The sequence below is a fragment of the Prionailurus viverrinus genome, chromosome B1 (genome assembly GCF_022837055.1).
Source record: "Prionailurus viverrinus isolate Anna chromosome B1, UM_Priviv_1.0, whole genome shotgun sequence".
Lineage (NCBI taxonomy): Eukaryota > Metazoa > Chordata > Mammalia > Carnivora > Felidae > Prionailurus > Prionailurus viverrinus.
The window spans coordinates 35,903,004-35,923,213 of record NC_062564.1 but is presented as its reverse complement, the minus strand read 5'-3'; the positions used below and the strand labels follow the sequence as shown (position 1 = coordinate 35,923,213).

Below are 20,210 nucleotides of genomic sequence, written 5' to 3'. Positions count from 1 at the left end.
TGCGTGACCTTGGGTGACTCAACCCCAGCCTGCCTCTTTCCTCTCTGTAAAATATAAATAAATAATATCTACCTCAAAACCATGATAAGGGATTAAATGAGATCAATTAAATGAAAACAGTGGCAAAGTGTAGGACTGCTTCCATTTTTTCTTCTCTCTCTATCCCATGATAAAATGAAAATAACCTTGCTTTGCAAACAATGAAGAAACCTAATTTTTTAGGTGCAGGATGGTTATGTAAACCACAGCAAAGCCACATAAGGGAATATAAGCAGCTATTTAAAATGAAGGTTGCATAGCAACACAGAAAATGACCACAACACAGTGTTGAAAGGAAAAATCAAGTACAAAACGCATCAATTCAATCATGTATGAAACCCTCAGAGAAAATACAAGGAAATACACCAATAATGCTAACAGTGGTTGGGTCGGGGTGAGTGGAGATGAGCTTACAAGTGACTTTTTCCTATTTTCTAAATGTTCTGAAAGTATATTAAATTTATAATAAAAAATTTTATTTCATAAAAAACAAAAAAACCCACTCCCCGAACCACCGCAGGAACAATTAGGTATAACAAGAGCTGGAGTATGCTGGCGCTAAGATGTACAAGGGCAGCGGAGCGGGCTGAGCCACCCCAGAGGGCCCTGGGGGCGGGGAGGGGCCCGTCAACTGTCTCTCGGGCAGCAAGCCAGTCCCCGGGTAGCGGGCCTGGGGCCAGCAGCGGGCACTGAGGGCAGACGGCTAGGCAAGGGCTCTCCTGGGCCGCACTCCCAGTGCTCCAGGTCAGGGCAGACAGGAGAGCTGGGGTAGCCTGAAGTTTGCCCACGGGTTGGGGCTCTAGATCTCTGTAGCCAGTGAGCACAGGAAAGCTGCCATGCTGCTGCACCCCAGGGTGCCTTGCCCACCGTCTGCTGTCAGGAGCATCCTCAGGGGCAGACCCCTGGAATGTTCCATCTGCTCCTCAGTGGGAAAAGGATCCAGGCCCCAGGAAGAAGAGTAGGCAGGGGTGTTTGAGGCCCCTGTCATCACCCCCACCCCTGCCCCACTCCACTTCCTTATCTCCCCACCCCTCCCCAGTCCATGTGGCCTGCAGGAGCAGGGCCAACCACTCCAGCAGCATTCACAGAACAACAGACTTTAATGGAAATCATGAAGGAGGGAGGTGAGAAGAGGGAGCAGGAACAGGGCATCACTCATATCATTCCCTCCAGCCAAGCCTGGGCAATGTTCTGATGCCACCCTCTCCCCACACCTCACTGTTCTCTGGCCAGAGGGCAGGATTTCAGTGGCCCCTTGTCCAGCATGCCTGCAGTGTGAAGGGCCACCCGGGAGCCCAGTGAAGATGCAGGTGGTGTAAGCAGAGCACGGGCACGGGTGGGACAGCAGGGGATGAGGCAGCAGAAGAAGGTGTTGCTTAAGCCAGAATGATTCCCGAGGTGCCCCAGGGAAGGGCTGTTTGCCTCCTGGGTTCAGGGGGCAAGGGTTGAAGGGAGTCATTCACCCCCAGTGTGGGCCTGGTACCATGGCAAGAGATGCAGGGACAGCAGGTGCCAGCCTGCGAAGGGCAGGTGTGAGCTTCGACGGCACTGTGGTTGCTGGCTGTAGGGCCTAGGTTGGAGCGGGGAACAGGGTGCCCTGTCTGTGCCTAGAGTGGTGCTTGAGGGATTGACCAAAAGTCCCCAAGTCTCCCAGCATCATTATCTGCTGAAGCTGTGCCTGGACTGAGTATTTGACCCCCAACCTACCCCAGACACTGGGGATACCCCTATTTAGCCTCCTGTAATGTTCCCACAGCCACCTTCACTGCTTGGAACACAGCCCAGTCCATCTAGGAGAAAAAGAGAGGACAAGGTGTTTACAGTCACATTCCTGGGCTCTTCCCACTGAGGATGCCCTTCCTAGGCCCCGGCTGGCTGCTTGCTTGGCACAGAGTAGATCTGCTATGCCACCCCAACTGCCCTCCTGGCCAGTGTCACACTCACCTGGGCATAAAGCAGGCGGTGATCAGGGGGCAGGCTGGGTCCCTGGTGGCAGAGCTGAGCAGAGAGGGCAGAGGTCTCCGGGGACAGGAAGTGCTGAGTGACACTCACTGTGCTTACTAGGCCCTGTACCTGTGCCAGACAGGAGGTAGGCAGAGGGTCAGTGGAGACTCGGGCTCACACATCCTCCCCTTGCCCCTCTTGTCCCTGAGGTCTACTTCCCATAATGACCCCCACCCAGCTCGCAGAGAGCAGAAGCCCTGGATCCAGCACCAGGCACCTCAAAGGGCAAGGCCAAAACCATGCCCAGGGGATGCCAGAGGTGGCACAGGCAGGGTGGGGAACCGAGGACAAGAAGCTCAGTTGGGCTAGATGACTTCAAGACCACTCAGCTTCTCCTCTTCCTTACAACGGGGCGTGACTTCCTGCCCTGCCTAGCTCTCAGGGCATTGGGAGGGGCAAAGACAGAGCAGGCCGGGGAACACTGTATCACTGTGGTGTCTGCTCTTGGCGCTTCGCATAGTGTGAGCTCTCTGCAGAGCCCCTGGCTTGCTGGGGAAGCACCTGGTGGGGAGCCCCCGCAGGCACCAGCACAGCCTCTCCAGGGGCCTGCAGCAGGGTCCAGCAGCTCACGCCCCACTCCTCCCGTAGGCGCCGCCGCAGGCCTGCGTCCAGGTAGCAGCTGCCCGGGGTGCCAGGCTCCAGGTTGCCTGCTCCGGCCGGGCACACCTCAAAGAAGAGAAGGCAGAATGAGGAAGGTGGGGAAACAAGGACAGGGCTGTCGGATGGGGCACAGACTTCCCAAAGGTCAGGGCGCAAAGGCCAAGAGCTGAAGGGGTCAAGTCTTGCGGGGCAAGGAGGGGAGGTCATAGGAGTGGGAGAAGGGTCTGGGTGGTGAGAAGCTAGGGCTGCTCAGGTTGGCAGAACAGAGATGTGGCTGGAAACAGCTTAGAGGAAAGGTTTAAGGCTCTGAGGCTGGGAGTCTAAACCCCCACCTTTTGTGGGGCTAGATGCCTTCAGTAGCCTCTGTGTCCCTGGTCCTGGGCCCCTTTCTCTAAAACCCAGAAAGATATCCTGCATAATCCCAACTCATAAACTGTCTACATGAGGAGATCTTGACTTGGAGTCCTGTGAACGTCCTGAATTGTGTGCTAAATTGTAGGTGACTAGATAGCTGTATATCCTTGAGATGAGATGATCTAAAGCATTTATCAGATTCTTCTAAGATCCTAGATGCAACAAAGGCCACACAGAAGTTCTGATGCCCAGTGGAAGTACAGCCTTGCCTGCGGGCTGAGGCCTCTGGAGCAGGCATGACTATGGGGAGGGGTGGCCTTCATCAGCCCAACCAGAGTGGGGAACTCCTTGGGCACACAGGGATTCACGGGGGACAGAGAAGTAGACGCCCAGGGAATAGCTGTAGGGGTAAATGCCAGCATCGTGCCCCAACTGGCTGCTGGACAAATCCACCTCTTCAGTAGGACCTCAGCAATTGTCCCTGGACTTAGGACTCAGGCTTCCAAGACTGGGCCATGGGGAAAGGGGAGGCTGGTGTGTTAGGCTGGACCCTAGGTAGCCCCAGGCAGGTGCCCAGGCTCTTTCGCCCTCTGAGTGCATCCTGGAGTTCGATCAGTGTTTCCCAGGCCACCCAGTGAGAATATGCCCCTCAAACCTTCTCCATGAATCATCAGGTTTGGCCATATGAGACTGCCTAGAGGAACCACACCCAGACTAGATGAGGCTGTCTATGTATGAAGGTGTGCTTCTGTCTGCTCCCTCTGTGTGTTCTAGCATCTGTGTGTACATCTACAGATCTGTGTGTGTTTGTCGATGTGTCTGCAGATACACATGCCTGTGGGCAGGAGAGTGGTGGTGGACAGCAAGTTTAACACCTGCATGTCTGTGTATATGTATGTGTGTGCCTTAGCAGGGGTGACACTTGGTGGACGTCTTTTTCCCAGGACAATCGGAGTTCAGCTGGCCTTTGGAACTGCTGTGCCTGTCCTAACCTTAACACTAGCCTTCCACTACCTTCCACCCCCTGGAGCTTCCTGCCCCCTGCTCATCTTCTCCTTCCCTGCTCCTCATCCTGTCCAGTCTGTCCCTCTACCTACCATGCTGTCTCCCTCAACCTTCAAGTGCTAGCACCCCAAAGAGCACCTCCTCATAAGGTGTAGACAATGGACAGGGGAGAAGCAGGAGGACATCTCAGATGGGCTTCCCTTTGCCCTCTGCCAGGCCCCCCCCCTCCACCCCCAGCCTATGCAGGGGATGCTGCCTGCCCCCAGGAGGAGCAGTATAGTGACCTGAGGTGGGAATAGCCATAAGCTCAGGTCTCCACTCTACCACTTAGCCTCAGTTTCCTCATCTGCAAAATGGGAAAGCAGCAGTGCCTGCCACACAGGGTGGTTATGACGACTAACCGAGATAATGTACCCAAGGCTCTTACACAGTGCCTAGCCTGTGACGGCTCCTGCTTTCATTTCATCATGAGGTCCCTCCTCAGCCCCTGCTCTCTCTGCGTGCCCCAGCACACAACTCATAAGATCCCAGTCTGCCTTCTCTGTACCTGTCTGTGGGAGTCAAGGCTGTCCAGCTCACCTAAGGGGCAGGGAGAGTGAGCACATGGGACACACACAACAGGGAGGGCTTCCTGAGCTGGGAACCCCAACTCCCAGGGAGCATGAGGGCAGCGCAGGGGAAGAGGGCTCCCAGCTCCTTCCTCACCATCTGGAGAAAGCGGCGGATGCGTTGGGCATCCTGTGCCCGGAACACGTGCCACACGGTGCTGACCTGGCTGCCTGGAGACCAGAGCCCCTCCCCGTCCAGGCCTGAGAGGAAGTCTGTGGAAGAAAAACAGCTCAGGAGGGCCCAGGGTAAGCAGAAACAGCACGCTGAAATCTGAAGATTGTCCCCACTCCTGCTTCTGGCCCAGGACCCACCTTTCTGTGCCCGGTGCCAGGTAGGCAGTGGGCCCTCAGCACGTACCAGGACACTGACCAGGTCAGCCACCTCCACACAGAGGTTCTTGGTTCCCAGGTGCCCACGGTGTGGGCTCACACCTGATGGAGGCAGAAAAGGGACAGCTGGGCACGGGCTCCAGGACTTTGGCACAGACACACATGGGCCCAGAGGTAACAGGAATGGGCTCAGGGGCTGGGCAGGGTGAAGTAGCACTCACCATACGCTGCCCACAGCTGGGGCTCCAGTGGACGCAGGGCAGGACCAGGTGGGAGGTAGGAAGCCAGGTTGAGTTTCCCATGGTGGGCACAGTACTCTGGGAGTGGCAGGCTGGCAGCCAGGTTCTCCATCCTGAAGGGGGCAGGGTCATACCCAGCAGGCTCAACCCAGGCACCCAGATCCCCTCAAAGCCCACCACTAGTGGGGTCACTCCCAGAGGCAAGCAGGGAACACTGAGGTGGGGGGTGAAGAAGGAGAAGTGACAGCAAGGGGCTGGGCAGAGCCTCGGCAGGTGGGGCCGGCCCTTGGTACTATACACACCTGCTGGTGTCCTCGTCCCCCAGAGCTCTGTGCAGCAGGAGGACGGAGCCCTCATCTGACTTTGGGCGAACTAGAGGAGGAGACATGCCATTTGCCGGGGGAGGAACCTCCTTGTCCAGAGGACCCCGGCCCCCTGGCAGCAAGACAGTCTAGTTTCTGCCCTGGGCTCTGCTTCCAGCTGCCCCCCAGGGTTACCATGGGACTTCGCTGCCCCCTGGCTCAGTCTCCCAACTCCCCATACCCCACATCAGGGACACTTACTTTCAGGCCTGGAGAATCCCTCCCAGAACGTTGCACTGTGGAGGCTTGTGGGCTGGGGAGGTCCAAGGGGGGTCAGTGCCTGCACTTGGCCTCCAAGTGCTCCAAGAGCTTCCGTCTCCCACAGGTTGCCTTGCAGTGTCCTCTGAATCCCTGACACCAACACGGGCTGTAGTGAGGAAAGGAAGAGGGATGCAGGGAGAATGGACAGGCACCCAACTTGGCCAGGCCAGAGCATGTTGTGAGGGACACCAGACCAGTGTGGGGACCAGCCCCGCTGTCCCTTCTGTGTGATGGACCAGGTCTGCCCGATGGTGACCCTGAGGCCCTGAGGGTGACCAAGGCCATGAGAATGGGGAGCTGGGAGGTGAGGAGCCTCACCTGGCCCTGCCTCCAGTGCTCCTGGAAGAGGTGGAAGCCTCGCTGAGGTCTGGGCTCCTGCAGCCACAGCAAAGCTCCGGGAGGAGGCAGCCGTGGCCGCACTGGCGAGAGGGGTAGGCCCAGGCCTTTGCGCAGGCCTGGCCCAGCCCGCAGCCCCGGCCCCAGGGCTTTCTCCTGGATCTTCCGTTCTACCACCTGTGCGATGATGCTGTCCAGGATGTTGGTGATGCGGTCGTCCTGTGTGAAGGGAGGGATGGAGGAGCAGAACAGCTCAGGACCTGCCTTACCCCACAGGGAGGGCCAGCCCAGCCTCTGTCCCCGGGCCCCCAGGCCTCCCTCTGTGCCCTCGCTCACGCTGGGCAGGGCAGGAGTGACTGGGGCAAAGGCCATGTGTATCCTCTCGTGCCCCAGGCAGAGTTTGACAGCAGTGGAAGCCAGCAGTTCACAGAGAGAGGGACAAGGCAGGGGCCCTCGGCTGGCACGGTCCTCTGCTGGGGTCTCCGTGGAGTCGGGGGTCTCTGGCAGGGAGGAAAATGGTGAGAGGCTTCCCCTTCCCTTCGAGGCTCCACAGCCCATAGGGTCTGCCCTCATCTCTTGGCCAAGTCTGTCTCCTGCTGCCTCTCCAAAGGAGGGGCTCACAGTGGGGTTCTGACTGGACAGGGGTGGGGAGACTTGTCCTAGATTGTATTTAGATTTATTTCATCTGGAATGACTTGAGAAGAGTGAGAAAGATTATTGGGGGCAGGGCGGGGGGGACGGGTGCGCTGGCTAAAGCAATTCCCATCCTGTCCTGGGGATGCCAGCCCTGGCCCAGCCTCCCCATGCACAGTGTGAGCGAGGGCCAGGGGGGCTGCTCACCTTCCTTGATGTCCTTGGTCCTGTCAGTATCCCCGTTGCAAGAAGATTGTGGAATTGGGGGAGTTTTCTCTGTCGGCTCCTTCTGTTAAACCCATCCACCAACCCCCCCAATCCAACCAGAGATTTAAAAATGGCAAACACAGCTCAGTCCAACCCAACCCACAAGTATGAACAACAGACTCTTATAAATCCTAAAACTGTGTTTACAAGGAGCAAAATATTATGTGATATAACATTAGGTGGGAAACAGTTGCTTACGGAATGCCACACACAGTCTGATCTAAGATACACAAAAACAGACTGAATAAATATACAGGCAAGTGCCTGGAAAGAAATATGTCACAATGATAATGGTGGCATTATAGGGCTACTGTTGTTTTCTTCCTATTATTTGCTTGTAGTTTTCACCATGGGTATGTAACACTGTCAGGCACACGAAATGCATTCAATAAGCCATTTCTTGAATGAACGATTTTTATAATAAAAGCATGAACTTTATAAAAAGTTTGTAAAATGCACACTGATTGCCTGCTATGTGTTAAGTGCAAGGCACACAGGGAAGGTGGGTCCAAACTCCACCTTCAGGAGTCCATGCCAGCTGAGTAGAGAGACAGGACCCGCCAGCAAACGCTAAGCTGTAACACGCACAAGGTGGATAGGAGCTCTGAGCAGGAGCGAGGGAGGTGGGACAGTTGCTAGAGCTCAATCCATGGATCCCAATCCCCAGAGGAAGGTGAGAAGTAGCTTGATTTTACCCAGCTTCCATATCCTTCAGTCCCATCAAAAGATACGGGCCAAACCCTGCCAAGGTCAGTAACTTCCAAACACACTGCCCAATCCTGGGGCCAACCAGCTAGTGCTGGCACCTGTCCCATGCCCTGCTTCTTACCTGCTGGCCCCCATCCCCAGCGGCCCACACCCGGGCATCAGCTTGGCAGGGGCAGTGCCCCCGGATGTCAAACTTGACCCAAACCTGGTGCATGGCGGTGCTCAATTCTGCCAGAGCTGTGAGTGGGGAAGGGAGATAGAGTTTGGTGGTGAGTGTGGACAGGAGGCTGTCCCTGTGCTGCTTGGCCTCACCAAGCAAGAGGGCATGGGATTAGGCTGAGGCACATCCACACAGAAAGCTGCTCTCCCCAGGACCCTCCCTCTGCACACCCCATTTCTCCAAGATGGCTTACCTTGGCTGGAGATGAACTGGGTGAGCATCAGGGAACTGGCACTGTGCCCAGCCTCTTGAGGACACTCCTCTGTGGACTGCTCCTGAGAGCCTGTGGGTAGGAAGAGAGAAGGTGCAGGTCAGGAAACCAAAGTAACCACAGCTTAAAGACAGGGAAGAAGGACAAGGGCATGATATCTAAATCAAGGGGCTTGACAATCCATAAAACATGGGCTTTCTAGGAAACTTGGGTTCAAGAGTGACATAGGATCCTTTGCTTGCAGAATGCAGAGCCTTTAAAATGATGATATGCATTGCCAGACTCCAAGATGATCACATAGAATACGGTGTTCTGAAACATTTCTGACCCTGCACCTCCTTTTGGCTATCTCTATTGGAACACTGGGAAATTTTAAGTCCTCAGGTGACTGAGTGGAGCCAAGGGAGAAAAAGCTGAGAACCATGAAAAGAGTGAGACTTGGGATTAGAAGACGTGAGTCTGCATCCTGGACCTAACACTTACTAGCTGTGTGACCTTGAACAAGTCACTTAACCTCTCTGAGTTTTTCTTATCTGGAAAATTGAGGCAATAATACCCACCTCACAATGTTGTAAGGTTTAAAAAGATGCAAGCTGAGCAAAGTGGGAGGCATAGAGTAGGCACTCGACTTCTCTTAAGGGTGGGCAAGGACACAGGCGTGGCCCTCTGATCTGGGGAGAGGGAAAAGTCTGCTCTAAGGGGCATTGAGCCATGGTGGCTGAGGTTGGGGCTGGGGAGGGAGGCTTTCTTGGGGAGAGGCAGCCAAGAAATGGCCACACACCTTAGAGCAGCCCTTGGAGGCCCCCGTCTCTGCCCTCCCACCCTCAGCCCCCAGCTCCTTTCCTACCTGCTTTGTCCCTGGCCCTCCTAGCACCTGCCATGCGACCACAGGCCACACACAGCCGGTGGCTGCAGTGGGGGCATTTCCAGTGGGTGTTGAAGAGTCCACGATGGCAGCTGCTGCAGCAGAGTGGAATGCCTGGGTTGTCCTCTGTCCTGGTTGGCCCCTGGCCTGCTTACCACGGGAGAGAACAGGGTCAGAGGAGGCTCAAGCCATAGGTCCCTTTTGAGGACCTCCAGGCAGGGATGGAGAAGAGCAGGAGCAGCTTCCACTGTGGGGCCACCCTGGAAGGGAGACAGGCCCCTTGCAGACACCCCCACCTACTTGACAGCCTCTGTAAAGAAACTCCCCACAGTACGTCTCCAGAAAACCCTCCCAGGGAGAGTGCAGGCCTCACCTCCCCAATTCCTGCCCCAAGGATTTCCCCATCAGTCCTGAATTACCAATCCACACCATTTCCAACACATTCCTTCACCCACCTCCCTCCCTCCGGAGGTGGCGTTCCTGCAGGAGACTCTGTACACCAGAAGAGGAAACCTTAGGCGGCCACTCCTTCCCTCGCCTGGGGTTTCTGACTAAGCCCTCCGCAGTAGGTGGAAGGATGCCAGTGAGCACACGCTCATTTACTCATGCAACAGACACCTTGTCCTGTGTGGGGCTGAGCGCTGGGGACTCAGAGCTGGTCAGGGCTCAGAGATGCCCTCCTAGCGCTCACATTCCAAGAGGGGAGATGGGCCCATAGACAGGGCAATGACCACGGCACCACGGGGTGGGCGCTGGAGTAGGAGAAAGGGATAGAAAGACGAGGGTAGGGATGGTGGGGGCAGCTTCACAAAATGCGCCCCTAGAGTGATGAGTAAGTGTTCATTCATCAGGGAGAAAGGGAGGAGAAGGCCATTCCAGACAGAAGGAACAGAAAGTGCCAAGGCCTGAGGGGCTGGGCAAGCTGGGGTGAGCCGAGGAGGACAGGCTGCTGGCTGATGTGGAGTGCTGGGAATCCAGGCTGAGGGAGTGGCAGGCTAGATGGGCTGAGGAAAGGGGAGGGAGCTGAACTTTCTGGGACAGGAGGGAGCTGGCTTGTGACCTTGCTGCAGGTGTGTGCACACATTTTCAAATGCACATGCAGTGTTGTGAGAGGGAGCAGGAGGGAGAGCCTGAAGCCAGGAGGACCCACGGAATGTCTGGCTCCCCACTGGTGTCTTCACATCAGCCCAGACCCTACTAGCTTTCTTAGGCCCATTAGCCTTGAAACGGAGGGAGGGCCCTCAACTTCCAGAGTTCGTACATATACCTGGCTCTCAGTCTTGTTCCCCCAACAAACCCAGAAGCTCTTAGGCAGCTGGACTGGACCGGGTTTCACACCCTCCCAACATCCCTCACCCAGGCCAGAAACTTCAGAACTCCTGTTAACTAGAAGCCTAAGCCAAGAATAAGGGCAAAGCAGTGCAGGAGCTCTCCTTGAGCCGTTATCAGGACAGACAGCGTTAAGGGGAGGAAGGGGCCCACACTCTGCAGACCTCCTGCTCCTTGTAAAAGCACAGTGACCGCAGGATCCAGCCCTCTCGGGCTCCTGGCTACCCCACGGGTCCTGCTCACCTTCCCGCTGTGCCCAAGCCAGGGCTTCACGCTCCCTCCGCAGCAGACGGCATAGTCGATCCCCCAAACCACTTAGCAGATGCTTGGCAAGGCCCTTGCTGAGCTGGGCCTCAGGGCCAGACCCTCCTCCCTCAGAGCTGACTGCTAAGTCTTCCTCCTGATGCTGCTCCCCTTCCGGAGGCAATCTGAAGACAGGGCACAGGAAGGTAAGGAGGGAGCCCCCACTGGGAAGATCCTGGGGGCACACCGGGGCAAAAGGCTCACCTCAGCACTTGCCGGGAGTGGCAGGCCGGCCCTCCCACCTCTCCAGCTGCATGGGTACAGCTTTGGCACTGAGCCACGCATGCCAGAGGAGCTGAACAAGGTGTATCCTGAAGTCCTGGGTCCTGGAGGCTGCTGGCCCTACCATCTTGGGGTCCTGAGGAGGCAATGAAGCTGGTCAGGGACTTGCTGGGCTTATGTGAACCCTGGGCCGTGCCTTAGCACTCAGCCCACCCACATACAGAGCCAGCCCAGCCCCTAGGCCCTAGTCTACTAAGCCTGATTTGGAGCTAGTGAAAGTGAACCAGGCAGCCAGAAACTTCACAAAAAAAAAGGCTGGGCAGGGAGTCTGAGAATGACACGGGCAGATGGCTGAGAGGAGGGGTCTACTGTGCTGGGCCCAAGGTTGGAGCAGGTGGGATGATTATCCTGCCCCAAGTTCAAGATCCAGTCAGTGTGGACTTTGTTATATCTTTTTTTTTTTTTTTTTAAAGTAAGCTCTGCCTTTAAAGTAAGCCTCAGTGTGGGGCTTGAACTCACAACCCTGAGATCAAAAGCCACGTGCTTTACCGACTGAGCCAGCCAGGCGTCCCTCAGTCAGTGTAGACTTTTGGATTGCTGCGCCGTGGGCTTAGCAATACCTCTGGCGTCGTGTCAGCCTGAGGAGACTCCCGGCATGGGACGGAGGGCGCCGGAAGGTGAGAAGGCCTGAGGGTTTCAACATAGGCCACAGGTGCAGTAACCCAAGAAGGGAGAGGGGGCCAACTGCTTCCCAACCCAGGCACAGGCCTGCGAGAGTGTGGACAGACCCACGCCAGGTGCAGGGGTGCTTAGGCAAGGCCATTGAGAGTTGGGATCCAGGTCTGGCGGTCCTGGAGGCCAAGACTGAGGTGATGGGCCATCAGTGCCGGCTCCCTCCATGAAGAGCACAGCATGACAGAGGGGTTCAGGATGTGCCCAAAGTCCTAATACTGGCAGAGTCCAAATTGAGTTTCCATGATCCCATTGCCCAAGGGAGTAGTTGTTTATTCCTGGGGCAGGACAAGGGGTCCTTCAGGAGGGATAATCTGCCAGACAGGGTTAAGTGGCACAAGTAAGCACTAAGACAAATGTTTAGCAGGGCGCCTGGGTGGCTCAGTCGGTTAAGCCTCCAACTTAAGCTCAGGCCATGATCTTGCAGCTCGTGAGTTCGAGCCTTGCATTGGGCTCTGTGCTGACAGCTCAGGGCCTGAAGCCTGCTTTGGATTCTGTGTCTCCCTCTCTCTCTGCCCTTCCCTGGTTCACACTCTGTCTCTCTCTCTCTTTTCAAAATAAACATTAAAAAAATAATTAAAAAAAAAATGAAGACGAATGTTTACTGAGTCCTTACTCAATAAAGTGCCAGGAATTCTTCAAAGCCCTTTATGTGAATGATATCATTTCATCTTTGCAGCAGTCTTTATGAGGTAGATGCCGTCTTTATCCCCACTTTATAGATGAACAAACTGAGGCCCAGAGAGGTGCAGTAACTAGCCCAAGGTCACATAGCACCAGTCAGCAAAGTCAGGACCCAGGCACTCTGACTCCAGAGCCCATGCTCTGAACCATGTTGTTATATTGCCACCAACACATCATAGCTTGAGAGGAGGCAGATGGGAAGAAGAAGCCACTTTCTAGAAGGGTCTGGCCTGTAGATGCTAATGAACTCCCAGGGAACTATCACATTTCGGTGGGAAACCAGACAACTTGTGCGATCCACTCATAAACACCTCTAATGACCCCACTTCCCCACAAAGTCCCAGTCCCAGCTGCCCCCTCCCAAGCAGGGCCCCGTGCACACTTACCTCTGTGGTCATCATGCTGTTCTGCCTCCACTTTGTTCCCAAAGGATGAGTTGAGCATCTCCTGCCAATCTCTGGCCCCCTGCCCCGCACTGCCTGGGAAAGGGTTGGGTGGGCGCTTGGCAGCTGGGCTGCCACCTGCCCCCTGGACCTCAGGGCTGCTTGCCCTCTTGAGGGCCTGTAGGTGGGCAGATGGGTTCTCCTCATCACCAGGGCAGCCACCTGGACACCTGAACTGCTCTGAGTGTCGTGTGAGCCATGTCTTCTTCAGCTTGGTATGATGGCTGGGTGGGCAGGCCCTGAGACCAGAGGTCTTGTTTGCTTCCTCGTTGGATTCACTGGGCCCAATGGTGCCCCCCTCCAGGCCCTCCTGGCACTTCCCACAAGGGCCAAGATCTCTATCTCTAGCAGGTGGGTGAGACGAACAACAGCCCACCTGCGTGGTAGGAGGCCCAGGAGAGGGGCACCTCAGCGTGGCTGATGGCCCCAGCTGGCACCCAAGGCTCCCACCCCCTGGTACAGCCCAGACGTTGCCAAGAGTATGAACCAAGCCTGGGGGACAAGTGGGCCAGGGGTTCTGGGGAACAGCATCTGGATATCCCAGGAGAAATGGGCAAAGATTCTGATGCCTGCTGACTCCTGCCTCTCCGTCTCTCTGATGGAATGAAGGACGTTCCACTTCCCCAGTTCTCTGGAGACGCCCACCAGGGGCTAAGCCCAGCAACCCAGGTTCCACAGTTGCCAATGGCTCCTTTGCCAGCCTGAGAACACTTGGATCCTTGTGGTAAAAGCCCTAAAGAGAGGAGAAGGGATGGAGCTAGTGCTGACTTTGATCCCCAGTGCTTCAAAGGACGAGCAGAACCGACAACCAGCAGGTGTGCACCTGTGTGGCCTCAAGGGTTGTGAAAACACTGAAGAACTCAAGCCTGGTTTATAGGCACTGCTCCCTAAGTGCCTCCCCACTGCCCTGGCAACCCCAGATCCTTCCCCTAGGATTTCTCAGACCTCCGCACAAATCCAGCAACTAAAAGGTTAGTGCTTGCCACCCCCAAAGGGCCTCCAGAATCTATTGAGATTGTTTGATGACCAGTACCATACTGGTCTTAAAATATTTTAAATCTTATTCCTAGGCATGTGGGTGGGTTGCCTGGGGCAGGGGGAGGTGCCGTAGACACAGGCCATGGGGCACCCTCATGTCCCACTCCCAGACAGACAGCCTCGTCTGCCGCACAACCCCAGGATGAGACCACACATTCTGAGATCCCAGTTCCCAGGGATTTGTTCTGGGTGGACAATGGGTGAGTCAACCCTGAAATGGCCCAAAGGCAAGGAAGGCTTTGTGAGATGGAATTGCTCAGAAGAAGAATTGCTTGGGGTTGACTCTGAGCTGACTACTTGGGTGCTGTCTTATCTTGTCATCAGAATGGAAGAGCAGAGTTGTGTGGCCCTGGCAGGGCTACTCAGGGATCACTGAGCTACCTCGTGTGGCCTGAGCCTCAGGTACCTTCTCTGCTCCATCACTCACCTTGCTGCCTAAGCCAAAGGCAGAGGGCACTTTGGGCTGTCCCCCTGAGTACACCCAGGGGTGTGGGGCCAGGGGCCAGTCACATGGACGCTCTGGGGGCAGGCTGGACACTAGGTAGGGTGGCAAGCAGGTGGGCATCCAGAAGGGAGCTTGCTCCAGGATCTTGGTCTCCAGCAGGAAGGGGCAGTGCAAGGGCCGGAAGGCCACAGGGTCACTCTTGGGATGGCCACCATTATGCTCAGGAATCAGGGGGCCATAGCGGGGCGGGCATGCGGAGCCACAGAGTGCCAGTGGGTGGTTTAGCATTGCCTCCTTCCAGCGCAGACCCTCTTTGCTGCCCAGCCAGCTGGCTTTCCTCTCCCCATTGCGGGGGTCTTCTCCCTCCACCAGTGGGAGCGTGTCCTTGGGGCTCTGGGGAAAGCCAGGGGGACGCCAAGAGTCTGGGGTGCTTAGGACACCCCTCCAGAATGGGGCAGACTCTCCCAGGCACAGTGCCCCACGACGCAGGCCATCTCGAGGCAGGGTATCCGACTCCTGTCCCACAATGCCATTCTCAGGGGCTATCTTCTCCCAGGCTGGGGCGTCCTTCAGGAAGCTGGGCGTACTCTCCATTACTCTCCTGCCCTCATGGGGCTTTCCAAGAGGGGATTCCTGGAGCATAACCAACAAAGCATGAGTTTCTCAGGCACATGCCCCAAGCACCCTACCACCTGCTACAGAGCAGGCACCGCCCTGGCAGCACCAAGGCAGCTCAAACCAGTAAGGCAAGTGCCAACCCACAGCTAGACTCCACACTGCCTGCCCACATGCGACTCGAAGGACCTGCCTGGGTGGGATGCTCAAGTGGGGGGAGGTCACCCCTTTGCCCAAATACCTGGGACTTGACAACCCACCTGGGCCAGAGCCCCTCAGCAAAGACTGCCATTTCTAGGATAACATGTCCTTGCATTGCTGAGCCTGGACCCTGGTCACGAGCCATTGGGAAGGGCAAGGGGGAAGAACCCAAAAGATGAGCTCGGTGGGAGGTGCTGCACAAGGGGACAAGAAGGCTAGATCCTGGCCCTGACTCAGTACCTGCTGCATGACCTTGGGCAAGTCATATCACTCCTCTGGACGTCAGTGTGCCCTTGTGCAAAATAGGGCTTGGAAATTGGGAGTCTCAGAGGCTTCTTCCCACATTGCAGTCTGTGGATCTGGGGGTACTGCTTGCCTACCCACCCCTCAGCCCTACTCAAGCTTATAGGGGTGGGAAGTGAAGGCAGGGCAGGCCAGAGTCACTGGGGAGAGCTGCCAGGCAGGGCTGCTGGCTGGTATCTTCCCCTACACTTGGGCAGCCCCTAGTGTGTCTCTTCCCAGCTCTGTACAGTTTCTTGGCTTCTGAAGCAGAGTCCCCGGGCAACTGCTGGGGGCTGGGATCTTCACCACTGCCCCCAAGGGAAGGAGTGAGCCAGCACTGAAGAGGGGGATTAAGAGGACTCAGCTGGGATGGGTCAAGCCGCTCCAGTCCAGCAGGCAGTGCCAGGGCCGCTGGCGGCTGCTGGTAACTGCAGCCTGGCAGGGGGAGGGAAGGAGGCGGGGAAATCGGGCTGGGCCCCAGAGAGAGGCAAAGGAGGGAAAATTGAACGTGCATGCAAAGGACCAGGATGACAGGTGGCACCAGAGCCACAGCGCTCTCCCAGCACGGCCCCCTCTGCCGGCTGGATGAAGCCCCAGGAGAAAGGTGAGGGAGCCCAGAGAGCCTTGGCATGAGGTCGCTCGGGTTTTCTGGGGCCACCGCTCCGTCGCAGACCAGCCCTGTCTGGCATCCTAACTTTTAGATCTGTGGCCCAGCCCGGAGAAGCACACTGGAAAAGCACAGGGAACTCACTCGCTGCGTGCAGCCCAAGCTTGCCTCAGAAATGCCCCGCTACGAGTATCCCCTGAAGGCCCGCCCCTGGCGCCCCCTCTCGGCCCTTACCTGGGCTTCGCAGGCCGGGCGCGGCGCGGGCGGCGGCGGCGGTCGTCGTGGCCGGCGCCGGGCGCCCGCTCCCCATGGGCCGGCTCCGGGGCCTCCCGGCCGGCGAGCGAGGACGCGTTCTCCCGCTCTCTGCTCAGCGCGCTCGCGTTCTCTTTCCCCCGGGGCGGCGGGGGCGCTCTAGGGCCGCAGGTTAGAGGGGTCGGATTCCGGGATTTGCAGGATGCGGCACACGGCGCGGATTGGCCGCACCAGCTTCTGGGCCGAGGCCGTGGGTTGCGCCATGGGACGCCGAGACTCCGTGCTGCGCCGCGGGGAGGGCCGGGCCGGGGCTAGGGAGCGGGTGCCCCCGGAGGGAGAGTGGGAGCCGGGCCGGGGGGAACGTGCGCCCCGGGTCGGAAACGGCCGAGTCGGGGGAAAGGCCGAAGGGCCGGGGGAGGGGGTCGTGCCTGGAAGGGGGGCCCGATCCCGGGTCCCAGAAGAGAGGCACCAGAGAGGGCGCAGCAAGGCGCAGCGCGGCTAATGGAGGGAGAGCGCGGCGGACAGCGCAGCAAGACCTCTCATCGCCATCGCCAGACGCGCAACTGAGAGTGGGGAAGCTGCTCCGCCGGTTTCCTCCTCCAGCACCCTGCGGGAAACAGGAGCCCGTGATTCGGCGGCCCCGCCTGGGCCTGCCCCCTCCCGGGCCCTGGGGGCTTCCGCCAACGCCCCGGCGATGCCACCGGCTGCGCACGGGGAGAATGAGCCCTTTGTTCCCCCCTCCCCCCCGCGGCACCCGGGCGCCTGCCGAGAGAGGCTCCCCCGGGGCAGCGTGCCAGCTTCCCAGCCGCCCCACCCTCCCGTGGGCCCGGCCCCGGAGCCTGGCAGGCGGGCAGCACCCCCACTATAGGTGCCAAGCCCGGGAACTGGAGCAAAGGGCGGGAGGGGCCGGACCAGGCCATGGTGGGGCGGGGTGCCCCCCGGGGTGCTAGGGCGGGGCGGCTGGGAGGGGGCAGTGCCAGAGCTGGCAGGGGCAGTCGGGTTCTCACGGGTCAGTGATGGGCTCCTGACCCAAGCCAGCCGACCCTGTGCCTGCTGGACCACTTGCTTGTGGTCCTTCAGCTCTGGCACATGGGTACACCCCCCGTGGCCCAGGTCTGCCCTACCTCATCCTCACCTGGCCAAGCTGCTCTTCACCATTCTTGACTAAAGCCCCCTTCCAAGTCCCAGTAGCAGGTCCCGTGTCCTGCCTTAGCAGTTCCGGGAGACCTAGGCTCTGGTCTGTCCCTGCTCTATGGGCCTAGGTTTCACCAAGTGTCCAGAGAGGAGGTGGGACCACATGAGCCTCAACACCTGCTCCAGCCTGGTGTTCTGGGGGTCTGCCCTATCCCAGTTCCTAGTGCTTCCAGGCCCAGCACTGGAGAGCAGCCCATGGGAGTGGCTCCTGGGAGGGAGCAGAGAGGAGGAGAGGAAATGGGAAAGCAGGGCACCCTCCACCCGAGGAAGCATCCCGGCTCCTCTGCGGGGGTGGTTCCAGAGCACAGACACAAACAGACAGATTCAAACACACACAGACAGATTCAGACACACATAGAAACCCACACGCCCAACGGGCGCTTCCCTTCCCCTCAGGCCCCCCCACCTCTCACCCCACAGCTCCCCTGCCACCCTATGGAAGCCGTCCTTGGCCTGCCTTCACCCGGCCTAGGACAGAGGCAGCACCACCCCACCCACCCCCATCCCAACCAAGGGATGAGCTCTCAGATGCCTCTAGCCTGGTTCGAAGTCACACTAACATCCCTGGAGAGGGGAGCCATGAAGAGCTGGGAGCAAGCCTTCCTCCCAAGAGACAAAGGCAGGAATCCTTTTCCCAGATGGGGAGAAGAGGAGGGGGCCTAAGAAGAGGAGTCCTGAAGGGGCACTGGGCAGGACTTGGGTCATGTTGGCATAGATTCACTCAGCCCCTCCACCTCCCCCCAGAGGCCGCTTCTGTGGCAGGGCAGGCTGGTAGGGGTTGTTTACATGACTAAGTTATTAACACTCCCTTCCTCCCCCAGCTCCCCTGAGGGGTGGCCTGGACCTGAGTGTGCCCAGGAATATGATCATGGAGGGTCTAATGCAGACTGCAATGCCAAGATCCCAAGCCCCAGACCCTCCCCCAGGCTGGCTCCATGATGCAGATGGGGGGCTGGGGTGTGCCTGTGGTCCCCCATCTGTGTCCTCTGGCAGCCAAAGGTGGTCGGAGAGTCTAGGGGGGAGAAGTCTGGGCCCTTCAGCTTAGGGCCTAGAAGAGGCTGGGAAGGGCAGGGTGGGACTCTGGGTTGTCCTGGGTGCTGAGGGCCTGTCACTGTCATCCCAAAGGAGATGGGGACTGTCCCAGGGGAGTATGACACAACTCCCCCCACCTCACCCCCAGTTGCCTTGTCTGCCTTGTTAGGTCACAGTCTCTGGACTAGAACAGGACTCTCAGAATAGGTTCCTGAAATGCCGAGGGGGTTATAGGGAGGTGCGGGGAGAAGGCCCTTTCCACCCTCACCCAGCTCCCCATCTTGCTTCACAGCCCATGCCACCGGCCCACAGAGCCCTTATAGCCGGCTATTCTGTGCCTGAGGACGGGGAAGATCTAAGGAGACACACAAAAGACACAAACACAGAAGGAAAGCCACACACGCGGGGACACAATGCTGAATTCGTGGACAAAGGCAAGCTGACCAGCACCCCCAGATGCGTACTGGCCCACCCCAGGCTCACATAGAGCCCTCAAGAGCACACACACACATACACACACACACACACTCTGATACACACATTCATGCTGACAAGCACAGCAGCACTCACGAGCCAGCTGCCCTCACGCTGTCCCCAGAGCCCCTTACCTGGGCAAGCACAGTGCCCCTCGGGTGGAACAGCCCCCTGCCCAGGGGAGGGCAGCAGGCGGGGGCGGGGGAAGGAGCCCCGGAGAGTCAGGCCAAGCTGCCACTAATCCGGGCGGGGAGAGGGGGGGGCACCCACGTCAGAGCGGGGACTGCCGGGTGGAGGGCATCTGAGGACATCCCCTCCCACACACGCGGCCGTCTGGGCACCTAGCCCTACTTCCCCAGCCCCTCCATCCTTCAGACAGCTGAGGCTGGCCTCCCCCCACTCTGCCCCCCACCCTTGTGGCAAAGCCTGGACCGGGGGGCATGGGGGAGGGGGAATACCGGGGAGAATTCTCCCAGGACCTGGGGTGAGGGGGAGAGAGGAAGGGAAGTGTGGAAATGCTTTTGGAGCCAGGAGGAAGCTCTACAGTAGATGCCCCCTCCCCTCATGCCCACCCACCCACATCTCTGACCTAATTCCTCTTCTCAGCCCACACCTCCCCAGTGCCCCATCCTCCCTCCCCCACCCTCCCCTCCCGGCATCTAACCACCCTAGTAGAGAAAGCTACCTCATTCTGCCCCAGGCTCAAGACCTTCTGCCTAGCAACCAGGCTCTGGCCCCCAGGGTTTCCTGAGCAGCAGGCATCATCCTCCTGCCAGCATTTCTGCCCCCTACCCAGCCATTATCCCTGATGTTTATCAGGGACAAGGGGCGAGAGCCTGGGTGCTCTTGTCAACCCCCTTATGGGTGGGGCAGTGCCAGCCCAGACTCCCCAACTCAGCTTGGGCCAGGGCCGTGTTGAAACAAGAGGTTAACTATCTGCAGCCCAAGAGTGGCGGTAAGACTACAGCAGGGGGCCAAGTGCACCTCAAGGCCAGAGGCAGGAAGGGGGACCAGGACATGAAAGGGCCACAGGCTGAGAGGGGCTGAAGAGGCAGGGAGAGGGGGGAGCCGTCTAAGGTCCAAAAGAAGGTGGGGCAGTGCAGAGGCAGGAAAGAGGAGGCCAGGAATTCAGGACCACACGCACCTGGCAACTGGGAGGCAATGGAGGAGACCCTCGAGCAGGCAAGGTGGACTGAGAAGCCAGAGAGTAAGCCCTGGGCACAAACCGAGTGGGACTAGTACCGGGGCCAAGCAGAGGTATGTTCTTGCAAGGGGGCTGGCCTAGGTTGTCTCATCTCCCTACTGGGTGCCCAGC

General features: G+C 58.1%; 2 protein-coding genes across 4 annotated transcripts; both read right to left on the bottom strand.

Moving 5' to 3' along the window:
* Positions 1 to 1,081: 1,081 nt before the first annotated feature.
* On the bottom strand, positions 1,082 to 18,982 carry HR (HR lysine demethylase and nuclear receptor corepressor). Of its 3 annotated transcripts, none has more exons than XM_047857245.1 (19): positions 18,950 to 18,982; positions 14,221 to 14,805; positions 12,699 to 13,488; positions 10,879 to 11,032; positions 10,615 to 10,799; positions 9,025 to 9,189; positions 8,160 to 8,249; positions 7,868 to 7,983; positions 6,979 to 7,060; positions 6,475 to 6,638; positions 6,121 to 6,357; positions 5,743 to 5,908; positions 5,482 to 5,551; positions 5,162 to 5,292; positions 4,923 to 5,042; positions 4,708 to 4,823; positions 2,545 to 2,709; positions 1,984 to 2,112; positions 1,082 to 1,829 (listed from the first exon to the last, which is right to left on the bottom strand). In XM_047857245.1, exons 1-19 carry the CDS (start codon positions 18,965 to 18,967, stop codon positions 1,767 to 1,769), a joined length of 3,546 nt encoding a protein of 1,181 aa, XP_047713201.1. In that variant the 5' UTR covers positions 18,968 to 18,982; the 3' UTR covers positions 1,082 to 1,766. The 3 variants fall into 3 exon arrangements, with proteins under 3 accessions (XP_047713201.1, XP_047713200.1, XP_047713202.1); XM_047857244.1 differs by lacking the exon at positions 18,950 to 18,982 and adding an exon at positions 16,178 to 16,317 and having other exon boundaries at positions 14,221 to 14,871; XM_047857246.1 differs by lacking the exons at positions 2,545 to 2,709; positions 18,950 to 18,982 and adding an exon at positions 16,178 to 16,317 and having other exon boundaries at positions 14,221 to 14,871.
* On the bottom strand, positions 16,226 to 16,796 carry HRURF (HR upstream open reading frame). Its single transcript, XM_047857248.1, has one exon. It carries the CDS (start codon positions 16,457 to 16,459, stop codon positions 16,355 to 16,357), a length of 105 nt encoding a protein of 34 aa, XP_047713204.1. The 5' UTR covers positions 16,460 to 16,796; the 3' UTR covers positions 16,226 to 16,354.
* Positions 18,983 to 20,210: the final 1,228 nt, after the last annotated feature.

Coding starts and splice junctions, on each gene's coding strand:
- HRURF (XM_047857248.1), bottom strand. CDS start 16,459: ATGGCGCAACCCACGGCCTCGGCCCAGAAGCTGGTGCGGCCAATCCGC.
- HR (XM_047857244.1), bottom strand. CDS start 14,832: ATGGAGAGTACGCCCAGCTTCCTGAAGGACGCCCCAGCCTGGGAGAAG. Junction 5,909..6,120: donor AGCACTGGAGGCAGGGCCAG/GTGAGGCTCCTC, acceptor TCCTCACTACAG/CCCGTGTTGGTGTCAGGGAT. Junction 1,830..1,983: donor ACCGCCTGCTTTATGCCCAG/GTGAGTGTGACA, acceptor TTTTTCTCCTAG/ATGGACTGGGCTGTGTTCCA.